General features: G+C 42.0%; 2 protein-coding genes across 6 annotated transcripts; both read right to left on the bottom strand.

Moving 5' to 3' along the window:
- Positions 1 to 267: 267 nt before the first annotated feature.
- LOC121535126 (fibrous sheath CABYR-binding protein) lies at positions 268 to 25,497 on the bottom strand. Of its 5 annotated transcripts, XM_045206262.1 has the most exons (11): positions 25,281 to 25,497; positions 23,410 to 23,457; positions 17,308 to 17,463; positions 13,432 to 13,500; positions 6,036 to 6,113; positions 4,086 to 4,154; positions 2,879 to 3,898; positions 2,219 to 2,320; positions 2,052 to 2,090; positions 1,826 to 1,867; positions 268 to 946 (listed from the first exon to the last, which is right to left on the bottom strand). In XM_045206262.1, exons 3-11 carry the CDS (start codon positions 17,384 to 17,386, stop codon positions 939 to 941), a joined length of 1,506 nt encoding a protein of 501 aa, XP_045062197.1. In that variant the 5' UTR covers positions 17,387 to 17,463; positions 23,410 to 23,457; positions 25,281 to 25,497; the 3' UTR covers positions 268 to 938. The 5 variants fall into 5 exon arrangements, with proteins under 5 accessions (XP_045062197.1, XP_045062196.1, XP_041697796.1 ...); XM_045206261.1 differs by lacking the exon at positions 23,410 to 23,457 and having other exon boundaries at positions 25,281 to 25,495; XM_041841862.2 differs by lacking the exons at positions 23,410 to 23,457; positions 25,281 to 25,497 and adding an exon at positions 18,668 to 18,848.
- Positions 6,599 to 9,094, bottom strand: LOC121535127 (histone H1, gonadal). Its single transcript, XM_041841867.1, has 4 exons — positions 9,072 to 9,094; positions 8,770 to 8,838; positions 8,137 to 8,177; positions 6,599 to 7,542 (listed from the first exon to the last, which is right to left on the bottom strand). Exons 3-4 carry the CDS (start codon positions 8,175 to 8,177, stop codon positions 7,077 to 7,079), a joined length of 507 nt encoding a protein of 168 aa, XP_041697801.1. The 5' UTR covers positions 8,770 to 8,838; positions 9,072 to 9,094; the 3' UTR covers positions 6,599 to 7,076.
- Positions 25,498 to 25,978: the final 481 nt, after the last annotated feature.

Below are 25,978 nucleotides of genomic sequence, written 5' to 3'. Positions count from 1 at the left end.
CAAAGCAAGGTCCATATAGAAATGGTTTGTCGAGATCGGTGTGGAAGAACTTGACTGGCCTGTACAGAGCCCTGACCTCAACCCCATCGAACACTTTTGGGATGAATTGGAAAGCCGACTGCGAGCCAGGTCTAATCGCCAAACAGCAGTGCCCAACCTCACAAATGCTCGTGGCTGAATGGAAGCAAGACCACACAGCAATGTTCCAACATCTAGTGGAAAGACTTCCCATCGGAGTAGAGGCTGTTATAGCAGCAAAGGGGGGACCAACTCCATATCAATGCCCATGATTTTGGAATGATATGTTCGATGAGCAGGTGTCCACATACTTTTGGTCATGTTGTGTACATCTATACACATTCTCAATCATACACGTATGGAAGCTCACACACACTCACCAAACATCACCGGACTAGTCTGTTCACCTGCCAGCATAACTTCGCCTTAGATATGCAACATCTTGACGTGTAGACTCTCGTAATACAAAACTGCAGCTTTGAATCTTCACATTGAACAAAAAACAGGACATCCATGCTGATGAACTCAGCTCAGACGTGAAGTTCTTGTACCTCTGCTTGTTATACACAGGAAAGGGAAAACAACCTACATTCCATTAGCAAAAAGCTACCCTCACATTATCTACCTACATCTGTAAGAGAAATTAATTGATACTTGCCATTATAACAAATGTTTAAAAAAAAATCATAGAAAAAAAAAAATATATAGGGTAAGAGAAAAAGTACTAACAAGTTCTGGAAGATTTTACACTAAAGAAAGAAAAACAAGATTCTGATTGTGTGTGAGAAATGGGAGACAGTGAAGAATGCCGTGACAACGCTTTTCATTCTCTGGAGGTGGGGAAGCGTGGCTGCACGCGCTCAGTGGGATGCGATGTGGGCTGGTCCTCAATCAGTCTTACCGCACTGAGACCGCAGGCTCTACGTTTCTATGGAAAGAAGATACTGACCTCACTAACTGACAGTGATGGAATAAAAAAGCAGTTATCATTCAATTTCATTCATAATACAATTTCATCTTGTAGAGAAAATATTGACAACATAACACTTTACACAATTACTACATCATATAATAAAGAAATCACAGTACAATCTAACAGACAAAAACAGGATTGAGGCCCTCTATTCAATCACAAGTCATTTAACAAAAATCCTCAAAAACAATATCAAGATATGTAAAATGCATGGAATGACTAGTAGACTCGTTAGTAGACTTCTGCGAGAGCCATTTTATAAGCTATGTTTCATAAACCAGCCTCAAGGGGGAGCTATAGCCTACACTACAAATAGCTGCACTGGCCTTCATTACGCACCACAAGGGAGAGTTAAGTCTACCTACCTTGATAGGATTAATCCACTGACTACATGTGGCCTACACATGTTAGAGCACACGCTACCTACTGATCACGTGTCCTCACTGGCATGGGCTTCAAAGTTGGGAATATCTTGTTGTACAACATACAAAGACTGGCTATTTTTGTCTGCTGTGGAAACATTCCCAAAGGTCAGCCTCACTGGGAAAGCTGGGCTTCTAGTGACACGCTTTCCTAGATAGCATAAAACCATACTGTATGATACTGTACTGCTAGTTAAATAGCCAAAGGGCAAACTATCTATTAAACAATGATTATGGACTAAGTACAGTAGGCCTGCATTCAGCTGTGAAATGTTGATTCTATGAAATGATGATTCTGAACTTGTTGAATGTCTGATTCTAAACTTGTTGCTGTACAATCAAACAATAGAGTAAAAACTAATGAGAAGATGCGAACAATTGCGTTATGACAAGTTTTTAAATGAAAGTTTACCCGTTGGCTCATCTTCCATCTGTGCTTCTGCCTGGGAAAGCTCTTTTGTTGAAACAAAACGAAACAAACCAAAGTTAGAATTGAAAAACATGCTTCAACACTCTACAGAGCAGTACTACTGGCCATGCTTTCAGAGAACAGGGTCAATGACCACTATGAAAGCTTATACAGAAGAGCTGTTCATAGTAATAACATTGAACTGAGTTAAAATAATCTTATCACCAACCTATCACCTCCTCTAGCTCATCTACTTCAGCTTCTTCCTCTGCAACAGAAGAGAGAGAGAGAGAGAGAGGAGGCACTGAAGAATGAAACGTACAGTTTTAACATCAGAATATTCTTGCCCTCAACTGAGTGGAGGTATACGTACATAAAATCACACTCAACACGTACCTGCAAACTCTTCCTGAAGAGCTTCCTCCTGTTGAGTTTCTTCTGATTCTGCTTCCTCTGTTTGTTCTGAATCTTCTGCTGCTGCTTCTTCTACCACCTCTTCTGTGGAACAAAGGAACAAGGAATATTAGAACACTGTTTTTCAAAAGACAATGAATTACACCCTCACATTGGGAATTGACGAGTTCATCCACTAATGAGCAGAGATTTTAAGTTTAAAGTGTTATTAGTTGTATGTACGGGATATGCATGGTATACATCATCCAACGACATGCTTACTTGCAGGTTCCTTCTCAACAATGCAACAACAATAAGAAATAATAAAAAATGAGGTGACATAAGCAATGCAAAAAATGTATAGGAGAGACAGAAAAGTGAGTACCATATCCACTACCCCGAGATTAGATGTGAAAGGGGCCACTGCCCCACCTCTCTACATACATGTAGCTACTCTTATCAGATAAGATAATGTGTGCATACACTTCTGCAATGCAGCACCTGTTGTTCAACTGTGCTCGTTCTAAACTGTGTGAAGAGAAACGCCTCATCAGCAAAAACCGAGGCCTTGAGAGGATTTTCGGTTCAATACTTTCTGGACCCAGATTAAGCCTACCCCTGGACTAAAAACCTTTTGTTCTGTTCTGGATAATTTTTCCTTACCCTCCTCTGCTGGTGCTGCCTCCTCTTCCACTGCCTCCTCTGCTGCTGGTTCCTCCTCTGCCTCCTCCGCCTCCTCCACGGCCTCCTCCTCAACTGGTGCAGCCTCTTCTTCTGCGGGGGCAGCCTCTTCTTCTGCGGGGGCAGCCTCTTCTTCTGCGGGGGCAGCCTCTTCTTCTGCGGGGGAAGCCTCTTCCTCAACAGCCTCTTCTACGGCATCCACTTCCTCCTCCTCTGCAGCAACTTCCTCCTCAACGGATGCGGCCTCTTCCTCAGGTGCGGCCTTCTCCTCAATAGCTTCTTCTGTGGGAGCAGCCTCTTCTTCAACTGGGGCAGCCTCTTCAGCAACCTCCTCCTCGACTGGTGCAGCTTCCTCCTCAATGGCGGCGACTTCCTCTTCGACTTGGGCGGCTTCCTCTACCTCTTCCTCAATGGGGGCAGCCTCCTCTTCTACGGATGCAACCTCCTCCTCGACTGGGGCAGCCTCCTCCTCAATGGTCTCTTCTACAGGGGCAGCTTCCTCCTCCACAGGGGCAGCCTCTTCCTCAACTGGTGCTGCCTCAACAACCTCCTCGAAAGGAGCAGCCTCCTCCTCAATGGCCTCTTCTACAGGGGCAGCTTCCTCCTCCACAGGGGCAGCCTCTTCCTCAACTGATGCTGCCTCAACAACCTCCTCGAACTGAGCAGGCTCCTCCTCAATGGCCTCTTCTACAGGGGCAGCTTCCTCCTCCACAGGGGCAGCCTCTTCCTCAACTGGTGCTGCCTCAACAACCTCCTCGAAAGGAGCAGGCTCCTCCTCAATGGCCTCTTCTACAGGGGCAGCTTCCTCCTCCACAGGGGCAGCCTCTTCCTCAACTGATGCTGCCTCAACAACCTCCTCGAACGGAGCAGGCTCCTCCTCGACAGCCTCTTCTTCCTCCTCCAGAATCTCAGGCTCTTCCTCAATGATTTCAGGCTCATCCACCTCAGGCTCTTCTTCCTCTTCAACCACCTCAGGTTCTTCCACAACCTCGGGCTCAAGCTCTGTAAGGAAGAGATAGCGTTAAGCAACTTAGCTGATAACGTGGATTTCCTGCCAAAACCAACAAAAGCATTTCCCAAAAGTAATATTTCGTTAGAAAATGACACTGGGTGATAAAGGTCTATAATATTGGTTGACTTTTTCCCTTTTAAAATCCACAATTTCAATGTTGTCTTCAAGCTTACACACCTGGTGGGGGAGCAGCAGCTTCCTCTGCTTCTATGGCCTCGATCACTTCTTCAATGGGTTCTGGTGCGGCTGAAGCAAGGGGAAGCGGGGAAAGAGATAAGGGGTAGAGGGGAACAGTTAAGACCATCCTGATTGCAGTTGATCCTTTTACTTCAACTAAGGCATTATCTGGCATACTTCATCATTTTCCTCTTGCACAGAACGTTCCAAAAAGTCTTCCTTAAAAAGGCACATTTAAGAAAGTGCTCTAATTTTACGAGGTGATTTTCCATGGTGTGTCAATAATGAAAAAAGTGTCTGCTCCGTCAATATATTATTTTAAATTAATTAACCCGTAGACCTACAGAATAGAAACTGCTGACTTAAACCATGGTAGATATATGTATGGAACATTAGTTTGTATAATGTGACAACTGGTATTGGTGTCTAGTCAACAGTAGGTGCAAGCATGTCGTGTACATGTCGTGGGGTTTACACAACAGTGCCAGGTATGTGGCAAGACCAGTTTATCAGAGCCAATGGTTAAAAGGGTAGAGAATGGCTCATGCTCCCCCAACCAATGACAGCTCCTCTGGAGAAAATGTATAATCTCTACAGGTGGCAGACATGGAATCAATAGTTTACATGTACAATGAGTTTAATGGTTAGCTCGTGACTTAGATAGCCGTAGCAGCGTCGTGTGGGTGTCTGGTGGAGGACCCAGTTCTACTGAGGGTAAAGGTTTCATAAAGACCCTTTAAGGCCCACACAGACTATGATTTTAGCCATCTTACGCCACGATTCTGCTGTCCCAGAAAATGTCCACGTTATGGGCAAATTGTTGGACGTCTTGGCTCGTTCAGGGTGACAGGGTCTAGGTCTGCTGATTTAAGTACCACCATGTGCGGTTGTAGGTCCGAATTGTTTTGCCTTTATCGTGTAGTGTGTGTGGCTGGTGTTACGATCCGATTCTGGTGACTGGCCAGTAGGAACACGGCCGACACAGAGTATGCACACAATAATATGATTGTGGATAGTCATATTAATATAATAGTTTGATTTAAACATTGACATGCTTTGCAAGAAGAACAATTTCCGTAATAAACTTTTAAAAATGACATCTGAAAATCAGGCTACCTGATGGGATTTTGATAAAGGCACAAAATCGACAATCAAAATAAACGTTCTACCACAGCGACCATGTTATTTTTGGGAAGTCTATTTGATTCCGAGTTCAGACAAGTTTGTATGTGAAAACCATTTCTAACTTCACTCACGCATAAGCATAGAGGGAGGCTTGCGCTGCTGGCACATGCGCAGATCAAATACACTACTGCAGTTGACGTAGCCTACATCGGCTGACAGCCTCGCAAGCCTATCGCAGAATGTGATGACAGAACTGAAGCAAATCGTACAATGTGGCCAGGTTGATATCAAGATTTTAAATTTGCTAACGTCGCACAGTGTGACATCTAATAATCATTAAAGACGGAATCAGACATACAGTGTAGGAAGGCCTTAAGAGCTTGTGACGTTCTAGTTGGATGCCATTTTGTCTAGTCAAGCCCACAGTTCAAATTAAATGAGAATAGTGATTAATAACTTGCATGTTTAAGCAATTAGGATACTGCATAAACGTCTGACAAGGGGAGGTTGTATGGAATTGTAATGATGAAATTAAGTAGTAGGCTATGTTTGAGTATGAAAAAAATGACCACTGGTCACATTCTTAATGTACAGAAGAGAAGTGTAGTAGATGCGTTTGTTGCATCTGTATCGACTCAAGGGACATGCACACCACCGGTGCTACTGGGGCCTTCTCCTGTGGGTGTGGGTATAGTGTGCGTGTCATTACACACACACTTCCTCTCATGAGCTTTACCATCTACTACAGTTAGGTTGTGTGTGTGTGTGTGTGTGTGTGTGTGTGTGTGTGTGTGTGTGGTACGTGTAGACCAGCAGGAGTTGTACCTTCTTCCACAGGTGCTGCAGGGGCCTCCTCTGGTGCTGCATCTCTGGTAATGATGACGGTAGCCTTCTCTTTCAGTCCTGAGGGTTTTACAAGTGACGCAGGGGGTTTAAGGACGACATGGCAACAACTCTTGTTCAGGAGAAGTGCCTTTACTACAACTCTATATAATGTATACTGTATTTGGCATAGTAATATTCATGTATATGGCTAGTAACAATATAGTAATTTACATAGAGATTTAGGTCTAGGTCATATGCATAAACGTTTAGAAATTAACATAATTAAAAACAAAAATATAACTTTTAAAGACTGATTTGGGTTTACTTTTGCACTTAAACACTGAATTGGTATTGTGTTCCGATATGCTGTGAAAAGGTGAGGTCTGCAGTGCTAAGAGAGAGCAAGACAGGGGAGCAAAGAAGGAAAAAAAAGGAAAGAGTATTCCAATAGAAACGACTGGGAGGGAATGCCTACGTGTATGCATACCATTGGCCATTTATGTAACACCAAAGTATCTTATTGAAAAGTGTGAGACAAGTGCACTTGATAACAGGAAACCTTCAAGAATCCAGCAACTTTATTAACAAAGAACACCCACATAGCTGATCCTTTCAAATCCACTTCGGAGTTCCATCTTCACCAAATGCAAAATAAATCATTATGTCCTATTTCTACACATTTCCTGTCTAGCGACTCTATAAAGCTATATTTTCTGATGTAAATTAACACATAACTAAACCACATCTGATTCTAAGCTTATAGCACCTTGCTGTCCACTTGGCACCTTTCCTTGTCAAGTTCATACTTCTATAGAGGACAACATTATGATTTTTTCACAAGTAGGGAATGGCTAAAACACTATGCACTATACATTGCGGAAATGGCTGTCCTGCACAGTAGGGGGTTTCATACTCCCATTCGCAGGGGTCTGTCACTGGAGATCTCTCACAGGTGGTGTTTTTCCTGAATCTTTTAACATCCCGTGTCACCAGAGGGAGTGAATGATCACCAACATCAGTGCAGGTGTGAAGAGTTTAGCATCATTTCCGGACCCCCTTATCAGACACCTTGAGCTTTTTAGCAGCAGCTTTGGGGGACTTTTTACTTTTGGCGTTTTTGGGGGCCTCCACCTTCTTACCCTCCACCTCTTTCCCTGACTTCTTGTCTGGCTTTGTCACATTCTTCTTAGCTTTCTTGCCCTTCTCGTCCTTATTTTCTCCCTCCTTCTCTTTCTGCTCTTTGTCTCTCCTAATCTTGCCCTTCTCAAATTCCTCCTTCTCCATCTTGTCCTCCATCCTAGCTGCCATCGCCACCTTAGCCTTCTTTGCTGCCTCGTCCCTCGTCACCCCTGGGACCTTCTCCTTCTCCCTGGCCAGGATGTTCCTCACCTCGGCCAGAGCCATCTTGGCAATCTTTTTGGCCTCCACTCGATCATGGATGATGGCCAGCTGCTGTTTCAGGGCCTCCCTCAGCTTCCAGCCCACGTCTTTGGTCAGAGGGTTTTCTGGGACACGAGAATACCGTTTAGCGTCTTTCACCGTTTTTTCACTGCCAGGCTGCTAGGGTCACAACGCAAGCATATTGCTGACCACACTTCAAGCGTTTAGTAGGTTGCAAAGCACCATGGGTAATTGGATTTGCTGACTGGGAATGTTAGGATAAGTAGCATCTTTCTGCACTTTGGAAAGGTTTCGCTAGAATTCACCCTGTCAATATTTAAAGGTGTATAGGGGCATGATCTGACAACAAAGACAACGTCTGTGGTCAAACACGTTTTACTACACGGATGGGATTCAGTTGGTCCAACAGTTATATGATGTCCAATATTACAGTCAGCACACCACGCAGACATGGTGGATTTAAATTATTTCATACAAAATACCCTATAACTACAAAAGGGGTAGTCAAATACAGCATGTGGCTAGAAACCAATTCATGATTGTATGCCAAGAAGCAGTAATATTTTTTCAGAAATTCAAACTTAATTCTACTAGTACATTTAAATTCAAAAGATCACAATATAGTTATTAGGGTAAGCAAGACCTTTATAGCTCAAACTCTACTGCACACTGGAACCCACACTGTTCCTCATGCAATACCTTTTTTGGCTTCTCTCTTGGAAACACGTCCTGGATTTTCATCTGAGGTTTAAGAAAACAAAAAGTTAAAATACGGATATAGTCTCAGCAAGACTGGTGTATCTGCTTGGTGCTCAACCACCAATAGGAATAGCCGAATCACAGCTTACCTATGGTAGGGGAGAGCAACCATTACAACAGAACAAAACCAAGCTCAACCAATAACAGGTGGAGAGAAGTATTGTACCTCACTCAGCTTTCATTGACACCATTGGCAAGCTTACCCATAGGCAAATATTTATTATCCAGTAGGGCTAAGATTTTCTCTCACAATCTAATAGTAAAGCCTTTGACATACAGCTTTCGGAGTATTGGTAGTAAAAATGCACACAGAATCTACTTGGGCCACCCCTCATCTGGCATTGCCAAATAGCAGCGGTGGGTGAAGTCACAAAGTCAGGGGCAAATTCAGTACGAATTAATAAAACTAAAAACCAGCCAGACCTTAAAAACAGACTAAGTTACAGGTCCCCCCAAAAAACTAAAATGTGCATGTTGATAACATGGAAAAGCAGACAAAATGCTAAAATGTATTTTGAGAGCATGGACTAGACAAACTACAAAGCAATCTGGACACTCATCCACAACAAAGTACCTTCTGTCTCAGTAGCCGCCTCTTTTTTCTTGACCTTTGTTTTTGGAGATTCTGGTTCGATTAAGTCGGCTAAGAAAAAAATTAAATAAATGACCAACGAAAAATCAACACCAATTTAGCAATGTTAAGACTTCAAAACTTTAGCCGAATATACAGGTTTCTTTAACTAGCAGACCTGCTTTCCATGAATGGAATGCCATGCATTCACGCATCTGAAAATAGACATATGGTGTAGTCGGCTAATCAGAGCTTCTTCAAGTTTTACTATCAGCAGAGAATAAAAAAGGGAGCAGGTTAAGTACCTCTGTGTCTCGCTCTTTTCCGATCGCGTCGAGGTTCATCTGATATTTTTCAAAAGGAACATGGCATTAGAATCTAACAATCCAGTGACCATTACTAATGAACAACAGGCAAAACTAATATCCCAAAATTATCAGAACAAAATTTGACAACTCTAAACATGCACATGCCAAACCACAAAGCCGGACAGATGCTACCATTCAGGGCTCTACACTGACCTTGTTTTACAAGGAGCACGTGTGCGTCTAAGTTGAAAAATGTAGGAGCACAAATAAAAAATATTTGGAGGTAATAAAAGTTAGAATCCTTAAATTTGTCTAGGCGCACCAAAATATAAATTCCAGGTCACACAGCAAAATATTTAGGTGCATATGCAAGTAAAATGGCCGCACTGTGGAGCCCTGCCACACATTCACGATTGCATAGTGCTTACCCACACCTCCTATTCTGATGGTTTTATTACATTACTTGTAAGAGTATGACTTGGAAATGATGACCATGCGAGTGTGACATGACTGTATAACTAATTTTACACTTAATCAATACATTTAGATTCATATTTGTCAATGGTGCCAAAGACCAATCAACTAAAACAATAGATGGTAGTTGTAATGGGAATATTTAAGATTAATAAAGTTAATATTCAGTTTAGAGTGATTAACAAAATGTTTAGCATATTTATATATATTTTCCCTTTCTGTAATACACATGATTTCCAGTGTTCTGTTTTTAACACTCTGGTTGGTCACGTGTTATGGATTAAACTCATATCTGTTGATAGTGATTGGAGGTACAATGACTTAGGACACTGATTATTATTGTATTCTGTGAAACACTGAATCTGTAGCAGCTGACAAAGTCACTGCCTTTTGTTCTTTCCTTCCTACAAGCCTCTTGGGCTAGTGTTGTTATCTCCCTGTTGCAACTTGTATTAAACCGAATTGATTTATGATTGACTTTATCTGCGACTGCACTTCTTCTGTTCACCTGGAAATACATTTCACAGTAGTCCACCATCAAAACCCTAATTGGGTCATTTGGCTAGTTCTATTTTTAAATGGGCAGATAAGTATTACATGAGTCGCTTGAGATGAAGTGACATATTCAAACTACTACAACCACTATGACTTCTTTTCACACATTTTCCATTTTACATTTTAGTCATTTTAGTCAAACCCACAACCCTGGCGTTGCAAACACCATGCTCTACCAACTGAGCTACATCCCCTGCCGGCCATTCCCTCCCCTACTCTGGACGACGCTGGGCCAATTGTGCGCCGCCCCATGGGTCTCACCAGTTCAACCTGTTTGTAGCTATACGGTCATTGCTTGGTCATTGTACATGAGTACTAAGTCAAGCCTCTAAATGAGTGAAAGACACTACGAAATCTGAATGGACAGCAGGTTTATTGTATCTTTGATAGTGCCATTCCTTATACCTTTTGTGACAGACATGTGTTTGCTAGTACTTACTAGAAACCTGTCTTCGTTTGCTTTCAATGTTGTCATAGATGACACATTTTTGACCATACATACTATTAGAAATTACTGGAACTTCACTGACACTGCTTTCCAATTATTGAGTTCCATCTATAGACCACAATGTTTAGAGTTTGAAATCTAAACTAGCTGGGTAAGTCTCTTTAGGGCGAGTGGGAGTCAGCACTGACCCATTTCAGATATCTGGTGTTCAAATCAAATCAAAATTTATTGGCCACATGCGCCGAATACAACAGGTGCAGACATTTTTAATAAAAAAAGTAAAATAAAACAACAACAAAAAAGTGTTGGGAAAAAAAGAGCAGAAGTAAAATAAAATAACAGTAGGGAGGCTATATATACAGGGGGGTACCGGTGCAGAGTCAATGTGCGGGGGCACCGGCTAGTTGAGGTAGTTGAAGTAATATGTACATGTGGGTAGAGTTAAAAGTGACTATGCAAAAATAATTAACAGAGTAGCAGCAGCGTAAAAAGATGGGGTGGGGGGCAGTGCAAATAGTTAGGGTAGCCATGATTAGCTGTTCAGGAGTCTTATGGCTTGGGGGTAGAAGCTGTTGAGAAGTCTTTTGGACCTAGACTTGGCACTCCGGTACCGCTTGCCGTGCGGTAGCAGAGAGAACAGTCTATGACTAGGGTGGCTGGAGTCTTTGACAATTTTGAGGGCCTTCCTCTAGGTTACCATGGAGTGTGGAATTCGGTAAAAGTACTTGAACTCATATAGTCAGACTCAAAATACATGGAATCCTCCATATCAGGGAGCACGTTTTTCCAAAGCCACCTCGGGCTAAGTATGCAACATCATATTTCATTACCCTGTCCTAGGACATCTAGAAAGTTGGTTTAAGGAACAGTCGAAAGCTAGTTTCTCAAGGGGTTGGCTTTAACAAAAGTGGACAGCTAACGAGAAATGATTAACACCTGTGCAATAAGTCCTCCAGCAAGCCGGTCTCTAAATATTTCTAAGCTTATGTGCAGTCTTTTTTTTGGGGTGAAAAATCGACGCTTTACCATGCAAGGAAAAAAAGAATATTCACAAAAAACACATAAACCTTAACCAATAAATAATCTGGAAAACACGTTTTTATTGTGTTTAACGAATGGATGACGAAGACAAAAATTATGGAAAGATGGGGACAAATAGCTGACCTGAATACGTTCAAAAACCAACAAACACAGAACATTAATAGTAATCCTAATATGGACAACAGAAAAATAAATAAGTTAATGAGGGAATGCTTCACTGATAAAGTAAAAAAAAAAATCTTCAACAATACTTTCAAGAAAGTAACTACTTAGACGAAAGGAGAAACTCAAGTAAAAAAGTACAAATATAATTCCTGCTAAGTGGATGAATATATTTACATTTACGTCATTTAGCAGACGCTCTTATCCAGAGCGACTTACAAATTGGTGCATTCACCCTATATGTGCTGGTTAGGACCCTAGGGTATGAAGTACTGTGGTTGTAAAAAAGAGAACCAATCTGTTGTCCAAGTGCAGCTGTTCATTGCATAAGTTGCTAGTCTGCTGGGTATTGCAAGCAGTCTGTTAAGTGGAAATGCACATATCATAGAAAAGCATTTTTCAGCCTGGCATTTAAAAGTGCTCCAAAAATCCTGAAGGCATAGTCTTCATCCCACCATAGGAGATCTTCAAAAAAGACTTGAGGGGTCAACTTCTACATGACTTAACCCTTCAAAGTATTCTGCCAGAGAATGGTGATTTTACAGAGGGTTTTTCAGCAAACGCTCCTCAAGCAATGGGAAACAAGTCTAAAGGAGCAATAAGTCGACTTGGGACCACATGCCATGGGGGATATGGCTACTGGTTACTGGTTGTGGAGGCCTAAGATCACACAACTCTTTCCCTGAACCCCGTCAGTCTGAGAAGTGCCAGCACTTTCCTCCTCCGCCGCTTCCTCCTCATCCTCAAACGGGTTTATGAGGCCATAGAGGAAGGTGAAGAAGCCTTGAAACCAATCGGAGCCCTCCTCTGCTAACATATCCAGGACCTCCTCGAGGGAGTCCGAGCTTTCCTGACTGCCATCTTTGGTCAGGCCTACGCAAACAGAGGGGAAAACAAGGAAAGAGAGATAGGGAGGGAGGAAGAAAAAGAAAGAGAAAAAGGTGGAGCAGGGAAAAAGGGAGGAAAGTTTTAAGCGAGGTCAGGCAGCGAGGGAAACTATGCAGGTCTAAGGTAGCATGAAGCAGAGTTAGAGACTAAAGAGAGGAGAGAAAAGCAATAGCATAGCCTAGAGGGGGGTGGGCATGCAGAGGGCCTCTATAGAATCTATCACTAGCAGCAGGGGGACCACAGCTGTGCCAGACAGGCAGTGGTCTGGGTGACAAAGCAGAGCAGTAGTCTTTATGGCAGACAGCAGCAGAGTAGACCGAGTACCAGAACATGGAACCAACTCATTGGAGCAAACACTCCTGAAGTCGGTTCTTCCCTTTTGATTAGAAAGAAATTAGCAACTTTAAAATCATTTAACAAGCGACTTAGAGATGAGAGAACACAGAAGTCCTTGTTATGACTGAGTAATTCTTAAAGTATGCAGCAGTTTGGCCCTGTGCCAATTGTGGTGCATGTCTACCAGGACTTGTGATAACTGCATGCCATGTCAGTGGTGTGGGCCTGAAACGCAATAGTCAGTATGGAATCGAACCCTAAACACCTTTTCACACCATGCACATGCAGACCTTGTTGATTAATTGTCCAGTTTGGTAGAATTGACTAAAATAGTATCTTGTGGCAGAGATCAGTTAAACCAAAGTCAGTCATGCAAAAGAAACCCAAATCAGTTATGTAATCACACAAACACACGTCAATAAATAACAATCCAGTTCAAATCGATGAACTTGCCTAGCAGTACTTTAGCATCCTCCACATCGAAGTCACCATCTCCATCGGCATCATAGGACGAAAGTTTACCTAGTAAAGTAACCGGAGTTAGTCTTTAGCCACGGGTCAATGGGGGTTGGGTATGTACGGTGAAATGTGGGTGGGTATACCCTACGCAATGGAATTGCTTAGGATGGGGGTTACTAGCATTTAGGTTATAATAACAAAACAATATGTTAATTGCTATCGTTCTTGGATGATGATTTAGGATAATCATTACTGTTAATTTCTGCATTTCCAGAAGTATTGCTCTTAATTTCTATGATAAGCAATATTACCGTTTAGTAATTTTTTTAAATGATCATATTAGCGTTTCTGGTAAATCACATTAGCATTATAGTAACCCCCCTTTTTTTGTTTTTGAAACTAATAAAACATAAAATATTGGTTAACCAGACATAAAATCTTGCATAATTTGGTCAGCTGCGTGATTAACTTCTGGCTCTATATGTGTTAGAAATTGAGAGCTCCGGCAAAAACGAAGTCTCCACCCTCGCAAAAGGAAACTCTGCTGCCCCCCAACATTCTTTGCATCTTGTGCCAATATCAGTTATTTTTAAGTCTTGGTTCCAATAGTTTTAAAAAAATTCTAAGAGGTTGTCAGTTGGATAGACTCTGCAAGGTTTTGTATCTTCCCTATCATATGAATATCATTTTCTGACTAATAGGATTCCCTCAAGATTGCTCTGATGTCCAAAATATTACAAATCGATATTGTGATATTAAACTTTTAAGTTGCATGTATTTGAAAATATCTACATTGGCCAGTCCAAAATTACTTTTTAATTGTGTCATGGAAATGAACTTATTTCCCATTACCAAGTAATTTACAGTTTCCAAGGATTGTTCCATAGGGTTGTGTTTTTTGGGAGTGATATTGGTTCTTGTAGAATCTGTTTCATTTTCTTCCATATTTTTATAGTGTTTCTTAACTATGAAGTTGTTAATGTTCTTTGAAAATAGACACTGGATTCTGGGGGTGAGCATGCGCATCTTCAATAATTCCTATTTAGTGCATTTAACAATATGTCAAAAGTAAAAGCCTTGGGTACAATTAAAACCACCCTCAGATTTAGGGAGATTTAAAACGTTCCTTTTTATTCTGAGTTTTATTTGCCCATATAAAGTCTTATGGCAGAGTATACTTTTTTAAAGAATGTCTTCAGTGGGGTAATTGGTATACAGGCCAGGCGTTTCTATGCGTGCTCAAGCAAAAAAATTACAAACATTAACATAGGGCCAAGAATTGACAAAATTAAACAATGAATGCGCACGAATTAGCGGGAGACAGAGCGCATTCTGAAGAGAGATGTGCCTACTAGTGAGCCTTCACCAAACACACGCTTCCCTTCTTCGTGTCAACATTCTAAATTAGGGATGTCATTTATCAAAATTATAAGCTGTAGAGTAGACCACTACTCAATTATTATAAATAGGCCTTCAACAGGAAATGCATGTGAAACCTTAACGCCAGACAAGGCCTGCGCATCAATAAAGCAGCATTTTTTATATTTCAGATCCATTGGGGTACGATACAGACCCGACCCAATTTTGATCCGATTCATCTGACATATTTTTGGATAGGATCTGGTCTACCTCGGCTCCGAATCGGATACGGACTTTCAAAAGAAAATAACTGGGTCCTGTCAGTGTCGGATAGGAATTTCACGGATCCAAGTCGGTTCAGATCTCAATTTCGGGATCCGAGAATACCTCGAGTCTACGCGCAGAATCTGCACATGAGAGATTAGCCTTATAGTAACATGTTAGCATTTCAATATTTAAAATGTTTTAATGATGAGGTACAAATAACAACCAGGGGTTGGAACCAAAATTATTTTTCAATCGTTTCGTTCTGAAACGAACCATTATTTTGTTTGTTCCGTTCAACTGTTCCGACTGGCAAAACAAAAAAATAAAGTCCTGAACAAAAATTTACATTAGCTTGACATTAAATTAATTTTTTATTTTTTTTAAAATAAATTACTTCACTAATCAATGTGGATACAGGAGTTTGCAATGGAGCGTGCAAGCTATAGGCCTAGTCGTTGTAGCCTGGACGCTATAGGCTGCCTAGGCAATAGTTGTTTACAATGCGCAATAGACAACCAAGTGTAGGGCGCGAGATGCGACTGAAATTTTGCGGGGAGAGAGCGAGAGTGGGTGGAGGAGGAGGCTTTGCTTGAAGCGCTGGGCATCTTATGACATGCATTATCGGAATTAGGCCCACTGAATTATACCTACAGAGGAACGGCTTCTATGGAGGAACTTTTAATGTCTTTGAAATTCTGAGAGTTGGACCAGAGCTAGTTAGCTAACAAGCTTGTTAGTGCAGAATTAAAAACAATTCTTAACTTTTAGTAGTTAATAAATCCAACGTGAAATGTGATTCTATAGTATCCATAACTAGCACTGAAAAAGTTCATCCATTCTTTTCTAATTAAAAATCTCCTCAATTTCTGAATCACGCTTGTAACGTCAGTAGGTTACAGTAGCCTAAGCTTCAGAGGGGGAGGGGCAAGTTGCACACGCAAAGATTTTCAGCTGGCAGGCAGACACTGGAATAAGTTAGAGTGACAGAGTGAGGGCTTTGGCACAGGCGCGTTGGTGCGTTTGTGGGACGTAAAAAAATGCCCGGAACGTAAAATAACGTTATTAACTATGTCTTATTTTAATAAATATGAGCAAGGAAGGGATGATTCAAAATATTATTTTGCCAACATTTGTTCATTTACATTGCATTATATCAAACTTATTTGATTGGTATAAATTATTCAAAAATACAGTGTGACTATTAAAAAAAATCTCTTCTATGATGGGGTCATAAAATACTAATGCAACTTTTAAATGTTATCTCTACATGCAATAAGAATTTTGTCGAAAGCAAGTGATTAGGAAATAAGGAAAGTGTATGGGAAATAAATTGATTATTTCAATTTGGACAGGAGGGTTGGTGAGTCTCATGGTTGACACATTATTATTTGGGGGCATGATCATGGGCGCAAATATCATACCTTGCAGTGTCTCAGAGAGGTTAATGTGCAAGTCCTTTGCCTTGGCTGCATGCAAGATTAAGACCAGACAAAAAAATTAACATTGGAGAAATTACAATATTTACTAGATTAATAAATTATTAATTAAGTATCAATTTGAGATCCAAACATAATTAGTGAACAGGCATATTCAGATCCCCTCACTGAGCAAGTGCACACATGCACCAAAGATAAAACTACGTCAAGGTTGAGAAGTTGAAAGTTCAATGATAAAATGCATCAAAGCACTCAGTATCACTTTGGGTTATTCCTCAATGGTATTCATGATTGTGGCGAAGGCTGAAGGTTTTATCAACTGACTGTGACAGAATGCTGTAGCTAGCAAGAAATTTAGCCTTGCTACAGTAGCAGTTGTGTTTCCTGTTAAAAGGTCCAATGCAGCTGTTTTTATCTCAATATCAAATCATTTCTGGGTTAGAATTAAGTACCTTACTGTGATTGCTTTCAATTAAAATTGTCAAAAAGCAATTTCTCAAGCAAGACTTTTGCTAGTACTGTCTGGGAGTGGCCTGTGGGAGTGGCCTGAGTGAGGGGCCTTATTGGGAGAGCCTAATTGGGAGGGATATGTAACCTGAAAACTAGCTGTTATTTGCAGAGGTGGGCAAACTCTTTGTTATTGGTCTATTAACTCATACCCCCTGGTGATGTCCCAAAAATATTCTGCCAGTCTTTTCAAACAGCTCTTACACTAAAAGCGCATTATCATTGTCACAATATTATTACAACCTCAGTGTGTGTGTGTGTGTGTGTGTGTGTGTGTGTGTGTATTTAAGGTGTCACTTACCGATGACGCCTTGGTAGTCGACCAGGTCGAAGTAGACGACGGCCACAGAGGTCCAGACACCCAAGAGGGCCAGCACCATGAACCAGGTGAAGAAGGAGCTTCCCCCTGCTCCCTCAGGCTTCTTGCCATTCTTACTGGCCAGCTGTGCTTTGGCTTCTGTAATGGTGGGTGGGAGAGAGAGAAGTCAGAGAGTCAGACCTGAAACAAATATTGTACAGGATAAAGGCATGTGTATACATAAGCTACACACAAATGCAGTGTGTTCCATTTGAGTTGTAAGAGTGTCAAAATACAGGCCTAAATGTTCCAGAAATCAGAAAGCTTTTGTGGTTAAAAGAAGCTGACGGCAAAGATATATCTTGCCATAATACTCATGACTTAAGCATTTTTTTTTTTCTTGCAGTCAGAGATATAAAATGGGAAGTTAAATGGGTAAGAATGGAGAAATCTCATAAGCCACTGACCACATTTTTGCCACTTACAAAACAAAAAAAGGTAGATAAAATGTTGCCTAGAAATAGCATGAAAACCTAAGAATGCCACATTTCAAACCTCAAGAGGCCTGAAAATAGGCCTTTCAAGTAACTGAATTATAATTCAGTATTGTCCTCAGAGGTAAAAATACAAAAGCAGTGGAGTAATTATTCTGGTTGCTGTTGACACTGAACACAGAGCACTATATGGGTAAAAATAACAGTATATTCGAAGAGATGGCAGTGGAAGAATGAACAGGTGCAGAGTCCGCTACCCTCAAGCTAGGTCAAACCATTCACACATACAGATCAAATCAAATGTTATTCATCACATGCTTCGTAAACAGGTGTAGGCTAACAGTGAAATGCTTACTGGACACCATATACACACAAAGCACCTGCTTATGTCAATGACAGTTATATATATTTTTTTACATTTACGTCATTTAGCAGACGCTCTTATCCAGAGCGACTTACAGTTACTGAGTGCATATGTATAGTCCTGAACAAATCTCCAATTGCATTGATTGACTGATGGCACCAATTGGACATTCGACTTCACTTTCATGCAAACCCATCTACACACTACAGTTTGAGGTTTCTTTCTAAAAAGTTCAATAAAGTGGTTCCACATCTGCACCAAAACCAACCCAAACACTAGGCCCAACCCTATGACCTTATCCACAGAGCTGTGTCCTTCTCTACATCGTCCCTCAGTTGAGTACAACAAAAGGCAAAGTATCAACCCCAGATGTGCACCCCCTCATAATAACAATGGTTTCTCCACCATCACCAAAAAAGGAACATTTCACAGGTCGAATCAACGTCTATAGAAGTAATCCCTCATTCCGGAGAAGGTTGTTATCTGGCAACATCGTTCCATCTACCTTCTGTCGGTTCGACTACCACCGCGGGTTCCAACACCGGGATAGGCTCGACTATCGGCACTTCCATCCGTACAGTCCGTCCCTGACCCGTCCGAATGGGAAAAGCTTCAGTGAGTCTCATCTCCCTTATCCTTTCCCCAAACCCCTTTGCAACAGCTGCCCTCCTCTTTTAGTTCCAGGCAAACTCAGCCGGAACCCGATACGGGACCTGAATCAGCAAATAGGGCTATTTTTAGAGCTGTCCGCTCTAAAGACATTCAGGCATTCATATGGAGAGGCGGTGTTCATGCCATACCAACGTGACATTACCCAGCATCCCTCGGGACAGAACCCCAGGGACTCAAAGGGTCATAAAAAATGGCTGTTGTTATTACCTTCCATCGCAGTAACAATAGAACAGCAGCAGGCAGAGAAGTTGAGATCTTTACTAAGTGAACTGGCTGACACTCATTCACACACTACCGTGTGGTGGAGCGGGCTGAGGGAGAGGGATTTAAAGGCTACAGGCCACAGCCCATGCAAATCCTGGCAGACTTTCAGTGACTTTGCTTGGCTGCCAGGGGGATACTCATTAGCCCTACATGGGCGGTTTAAGCAGGCTCTCAGAGAGAGTAGAGGCATTTCAAAACTACTCTGCACACTCAGGATTGAGGGACGTCATTCACAAACGTACATCACCTGTCTGACATAGGTAAAGGACAATCTGCTGCAAAGAAGTGTGAGTTTTGTGGAAGGAGTTGGGTTATTGCCAATGTGTTAAATGTTGCTCATTCAGGCCTCCCGAGTGACGCAGCGGTCTAAGGCGCCACTACAGCCTCGGGTTTGATCCCAGGCTGTGTCACAGCCGGCCGTGCCCGGGAGACCAATGGGGCGGCGCACAATTGGCCCAGCGTCGTCCGGATTAGGGGGAAGGTTTTGCCGGCCAGGATTTCCTTGTCTCATCGTGCTCTAGCGACTCCTTGTGGCGGGCCGGGCCCCTGCAAGCTGACATCAGTCGTCAGTTGGACGGTGTTTCCTCTGACACACTGGTGCGAGCAGTGTGTCAAGAAGCAGTGCAGCTTGGCAGGGTCGTGTTTCGGAGGACGCATGGCTCTCGACCTTCGCCTCTACCGAGTCCGTAGGGGAGTTGCAGCGATGAGACAAAATTGTAACTACCAATTGGATATCACAAAAATGTGGGAGAAAAAGGGGGTAAAATAAATGTTATATATATATACAGTGGGGAGAACAAGTATTTGATACACTGCCGATTTTGCAGGTTTTCCTACTTACAAAGCATGTAGAGGTCTGTAATTTTTATCATAGGTACACTTTAACTGTGAGAGATGGAATCTAAAACAAAAATCCAGAAAATCACATTGTATGATTTTTAAGTAATTAATTTGCATTTTATTGCATGACATAAGTATTTGATACATCAGAAAAGCAGAACGTAATATTTGGTACAGAAACCTTTGTTTGCAATTACAGAGATCATACGTTTCCTGTAGGTCTTGACCAGGTTTGCACACACTGCAGCAGGGATTTGGCCCACTCCTCCATACAAACCTTCTCCAGATCCTTCAGGTTTCGGGGCTGTCGCTGGGCAATACGGACTTTCAGCTCCCTCCAAAGATTTTCTATTGGGTTCGGGTCCGGAGACTGGCTAGGCCACTCCAGTACCTTGAGATGCTTCTTACTCACTCCTTAGTTGCCCTGGCTGTGTGTTTCGGGTCGTTGTCATGCTGGAAGACCCAGCCACGACCCATCTTCAATGCTCTTACTGAGGGAAGGAGGTTGTTGGCCAAGATCTCGCAATACATGGCCCCATCCCATCCTCCCCTCAATACGGTGCAGTCGTCCTGTCCCCTTTGCAGAAAAGCATCCCCAAAGAATGATGTTTCCACCTCCATGCTTCACGGTTGGGATGGTGTTCTTGGGATTGTACTCATCCTTCTTCTTCCTCCAAACACGGCGAGTGGAGTTTAGACCAAAAAGCTATATTTTTGTCTCATCAGACCACATGACCTTCTCCCATTCCTCCTCTGGATCATCCAGATGGTCATTGGCAAACTTCAGACGGGCCTGGACATGCGCTGGCTTGAGCAGGGGGATCTTGCGTGCGCTGCAGGATTTTAATCCATGACGGCGTAGTGTGTTACTAATGGTTTTCTTTGAGACTGTGGTCCCAGATCTCTTCAGGTCATTGACCAGGTCCTGCCGTGTAATTATGGGCTGATCCCTCACCTTCCTCATGATCATTGATGCCCCACGAGGTGAGATATTGCATGGAGCCCCAGACCGAGGGTGATTGACCGTCATCTTGAACTTCTTCCATTTTCTAATAATTGCGCCAACAGTTGTTGCCTTCTCACCAAGCTGCTTGCCTATTGTCCTGTAGCCCATCCCAGCCTTGTGCAGGTCTACAATTTTATCCCTGATGTCCTTACACAGCTCTCTGGTCTTGGCCATTGTGGAGAGGTTGGAGTCTGTTTGATTGAGTGTGTGGACAGGTGTCTTTTATACAGGTAACAAGTTCAAACAGGTGCAGTTAATACAGGTAATGAGTGGAGAACAGGAGGGCTTCTTAAAGAAAAACTAACAGGTCTGTGAGAGCCGGAATTTTTACTGGTTGGTAGTTGATCAAATACTTATGTCATGCAATAAAATGCAAATTAATTACTTAAAAATCATACAATGTGATTTTCTGGATTTTTGTTTTAGATTCCGTCTCTCACAGTTGAAGTGTACCTATGATAAAAAGTATAGACCTCTACATGCTTTGTAAGTAGGAAAACCTGCAAAATCGGCAGTGTATCAAATACTTGTTCTCCCCACTGTAGCTTGTTGACGAGAGAGGTCAAAGGATAATGGCAAGAATTGTGCAAGCTAACAGGCGGGCCTCAAACAGGCAAATAACAGCGCAGTACAACAGTGGTATGCAGAACGGCATCTCGGAATGCACAACTCATCGATCCTTGTCACGGATGGGCTATTGCAGCAGACCACCACACCGGGTTCCACTCCTATCAGCTAAAAACAAGAAGCGGCTCCAGTGGGCACTCAATCGCCTACACTGCACAATTGAGAAGTGGAAAAACATTGTCTGGAACATGACAGCGAGTTCAGTTTACTTGAATGGCCTGCACAGTCCCCAGACCTCCAACTAATAGAGCATCTTTGGGATGAGATGGAATGGGCTGTTCGCAGAATGTATGTACTGCCGTCAAATCTGCAGCAACTGCATGATGCCATCACGCCAGCAAGGACCAACATCCCTTGGGAATGTTTCCGACACCTTGTAGAATGCCTCGAAGAATTCAGGTTGTTCTGGAGGCAAAGGGGGGTCCGACCCAGTACTAGATGGGTGTACCTAATAAACTGTTCAGAAAGTGTCGTTGCGAGGATGAAACCAAATCATAATGTTTAACAGCAACCTAATTCTGCAATCTTCCCTTTAAACCAGAATCTTACACACTGTATTTTTGACTATTCGTTTTCAATAACAAAACTATTTGCCTCTGTCTTGTATAAGGTATTTGCTACTCGCCGTAGGCTTACATTTTCAAACACTTAGCTTTCACAAGATTACAAGAGACTGAAAATAGCGTACCAAGTGGGTCTAAAAATAAATGCCAACAAACTGTCTAAACTGTTTGCATACCTCGTTGGAACATGGGTACTGACAGTCCCGAAAAAGGTTGCTGCCCTAATCTAACAGACCTACATTTTAAAGCCCCTAAGCCATTTGTGCAGGTGTTTACGGATTTTGCATGTCATCCTTTCGCAGGTGCGGGGCCAGTTTGATTTAATCATGATCTGTTTTGTTTCCCAGCTAATACCACTTGGTTACTTTATACACTGTCATGGTTTGGTTAAAAGGGCCAGTCTCAAGTCACCAAGTCCAAAGATAGCGGAGTTGAAGAGACTCCAGACCAGATACAGGGTTAACATTCTGCTAAATACTCCCTCCAAGCACACCAGCCTCCATTCATAACCAAAGTGTCCTTTAGAGATACTGCTCACATTACCAGTAACATAACAGCATTGTATGGACTATGTGGGAACATCAGGACATTAACAATGATGCTCCGTTGAAATCTAAGGTTTGTTTCCCACGGGGGGCCAGTATGAAAAATGTATGCACTCACTAACTGTAAGTCGCTCTGGATAAGAGCGTCTGCTAAATGACTCAAATGTAAAATGTAGCGCCAGACACAATTTAAAAGCAATTAGCCTAAATAATTTCTAAACCACATTACTGACTCTTCATAAAGACATGCTCGTCTCCTTTAATGTCTTTAGAACAAAGACATTCGGAACCATAGTGCAAACTGAACAAACAGGGTCCTGTCTCTGAGATGCAGCAGGCCCACATACTATACTGTACAAAGGACTCTAGTAATAAAATGGGCCAATTGACTTATTAAAATATTGATATACTTCGGTGCCATCAATTCAGTAAAATGAACTCAAGGATCAGTGAGAGCAAAAACAAAACAAATTCAGCATAGCTGACGAGAATGTGTGAAATGTTCACAACCCTCATTCATTAGTTATTCAACATTTCCAGTCCTACAACTCTTGTACAACTCAGTGCAAAATCCAAAGGACCGGCAAGCTAAACAACATCCCCTACAAACAAGCTCACACCACACATGCAAGATTATTCCCCAACTAAGAACAGTATTTAGTTTGGGGGGGGTACACTGCAAAGAAAACACACGTGGTCACACATCAGGGCAAGCAGTTGTTGCCTTTACCAGTTCTGTGGCCTTCGTCAAATTAAACCATGACGCTGTGAGAAGAGGCTGGAGGGAGCAAATGCATTGTTTATGAATAATAATATGATAAGACATAATAAAATATGGCACGTCCATAGAAAAACTTTGTAGAATATCAATGACAATCAAACCTATGAACAAACAATATGTTGAAAGAATGCAGATTCAAAAAGAACAGCTGTTTTTATATTTTGCCCATATAGTACAGTAATTGACTTCCACATACTTTTTCCGTCTTATTACATAAATGCAGCATCTTGAAAGCGCAACTGGAAAATAGCTTTCACGTTGAGGCATCAATGAGTCCCTATAGCTATAGGCAGGCAGTTCATAGTCATTAGAAGTTGGGCAGTGAGTATGAGGCCTGTTCGGGGGGTGCAACATAACCAATGTTAACTACCAGAAATGTGCGTCTGTCTTGTAGAATAGTGAAGTGTCCGTTCTACACATTACATTTCTATCTGCAACTTCCTGAACAGTTCACCTAATGAATATGCCCCTGTACAACGTCAACATACATGTAAGGGGAGGGGCCTTGAGTTGTGAAATACTCCGATAAGAACAGTGCATAATGTTCCAAATTACTTTGTATTCTTACAACCACTGTTTGATCATGTGTAACATACAAAGTGTGTGCCTTCAACTCATTTGCAACCACTTGAAGTTGATAGAAAGTTTGCAATTGCTTACTTGATGACTTCTCAACTTTCCCTTATTGCAGCTCAAAAGATGGAAGCATAATATTCACACTGATATGATCGATATGCCTGATAATTATCATCTTATTGAAAGTGTAACAAAACATGGTGTAAATGCAACGTTATGTAGAAGATTAATGAATCAAAAATAGTTATAGAAGTAGCCTAAAAATGAGGGGCACTGAAACACTGATATTAACAGAAGATTGTGGCAATCTTCTTACCTATGTGCAACACATTCTAAGGTGATATAAGTCTCCAAGAACTTCGGGTAAACTGTTCTAAGGCCACGTGTCACAATGCAACTGGAGTTTTGAAAAGGGGCCCAATATTTAGCATGACTTGTACATGTGAAGCGCCCCCCTTTTGCAGTCTTCCCTGCAACCATTAGTTTTTAAAGTTTCAAGTAGGGAGCTCAACCCATGCCAATGTAATTCATTATCTCGATAACTTGGGGAGCGGTCCGCGATGAGAAAAAAGGGGGTCCATATAATTAAAAAGTCTCCATAGGGGTCCTGGTTTGCAACCGTGACGGTAGAAGCCACGTGTAACCCCTCCCACGTTCTCCCATTATTGACACGTGAGCACTTGGAGAAATTAACGAAAAGTAAAAGGCGGGGGGACAATAGACGCTACCGATGCCGTTTCCGCTGAAGTCTACGAGGTGGATATGTAATTGGTCTCGCTGCGTAAAATGACACAGATTGTCATAAGTGAACACAATATGACACAGGTCCTAACTAGTCTAGGATACTATAGCCAATCTATGCTATTCTTTGCAACCTGACGAATTGCACGAAAAATATTTCATCGAACAAATCCGCCGTTACGCAATGTATAGTAAATAGGGAATGCGTCTGAAATCTGGATAGAAAGAGACACTGCTTGTGCTGTTTACTATAACTCGACACAATGTACTGTACATTTGATGGCTCCGTAAAAAGGGGCACAATTGCTGGGTTACTTTGTTGGTATATTGTGGACATTATACTACATCTTGTCCAGTTATATAGGCTTATCGTATTGTTGTAGGCTAACTTGCATTGCTTAAATGAAAATATCAATACTGCCCCCCCGATTAACTTTTAAAGGCCTTCTGCAGCTAAGTCAAGGTTGGTTCCACGCACCACTGCCACTACTAAAATTACGAACCTTTCATTTTGTGTCCTCGTGCGTTTTTCTTCAGGGCCATGGCTATTCGAAGTTGCTTGAATTCAAGTAGAAATGTGGAAATTCAAAATTAACGAGCTTCACTCTCAATTTCTTGCACTAAAGGTGGCCCAGTGGAAATCAAATATCTGCCCTCATAACCCGAAGCCCATAGCAACCTCGTCCACTTTCTAGTGACTGCGCCGTCAGCCAGTGCGAGCTTTACGAAGACAAGGTGGGCGGAGAAAGGGAAATCTCGTCCAATTCGCTTTCAGAGGTGGTTGTCTTATTCAATCGTGTGGATACATTCATTGGGATACCCCCGCAGGTTAGAACCGCCTCGTTTATCCCCCTTTTATGTGGTTCTGTCTAGAAGAGATACAGCTTTTGTCAAAATGGACTTTTCGTAGGTTAGGAGAACTACCCTGATGAAGACAGCTTGTCTGTCGAAACGTTGGTTATTATGTTATTAAATTATTACATCTGAGCTCCTAGAGTGTGCGGCTCTTCTTCTCTTTTTCAAGTTTTTTTTAGGAGAACTTACACAGCAGGTTAGGATAACTAACGTAGCAGTTTAGGATAATTAGGTTACGGTTAGGAAAAGGGTTAGGGTTAGCTAAAATGTAAAACATATTTTTTTTTTTTACATCAATTTGACAAAAGCTGTATCCCATCTAGACATTACCGTTTTCCGTTAGCGC

This window comes from Coregonus clupeaformis, chromosome 21 (assembly GCF_020615455.1).
Source record: "Coregonus clupeaformis isolate EN_2021a chromosome 21, ASM2061545v1, whole genome shotgun sequence".
Classification (NCBI taxonomy): domain Eukaryota; kingdom Metazoa; phylum Chordata; class Actinopteri; order Salmoniformes; family Salmonidae; genus Coregonus; species Coregonus clupeaformis.
The sequence above is the reverse complement of the archived record's forward strand: the minus strand, read 5'-3'. Positions and strand labels throughout refer to the sequence as shown.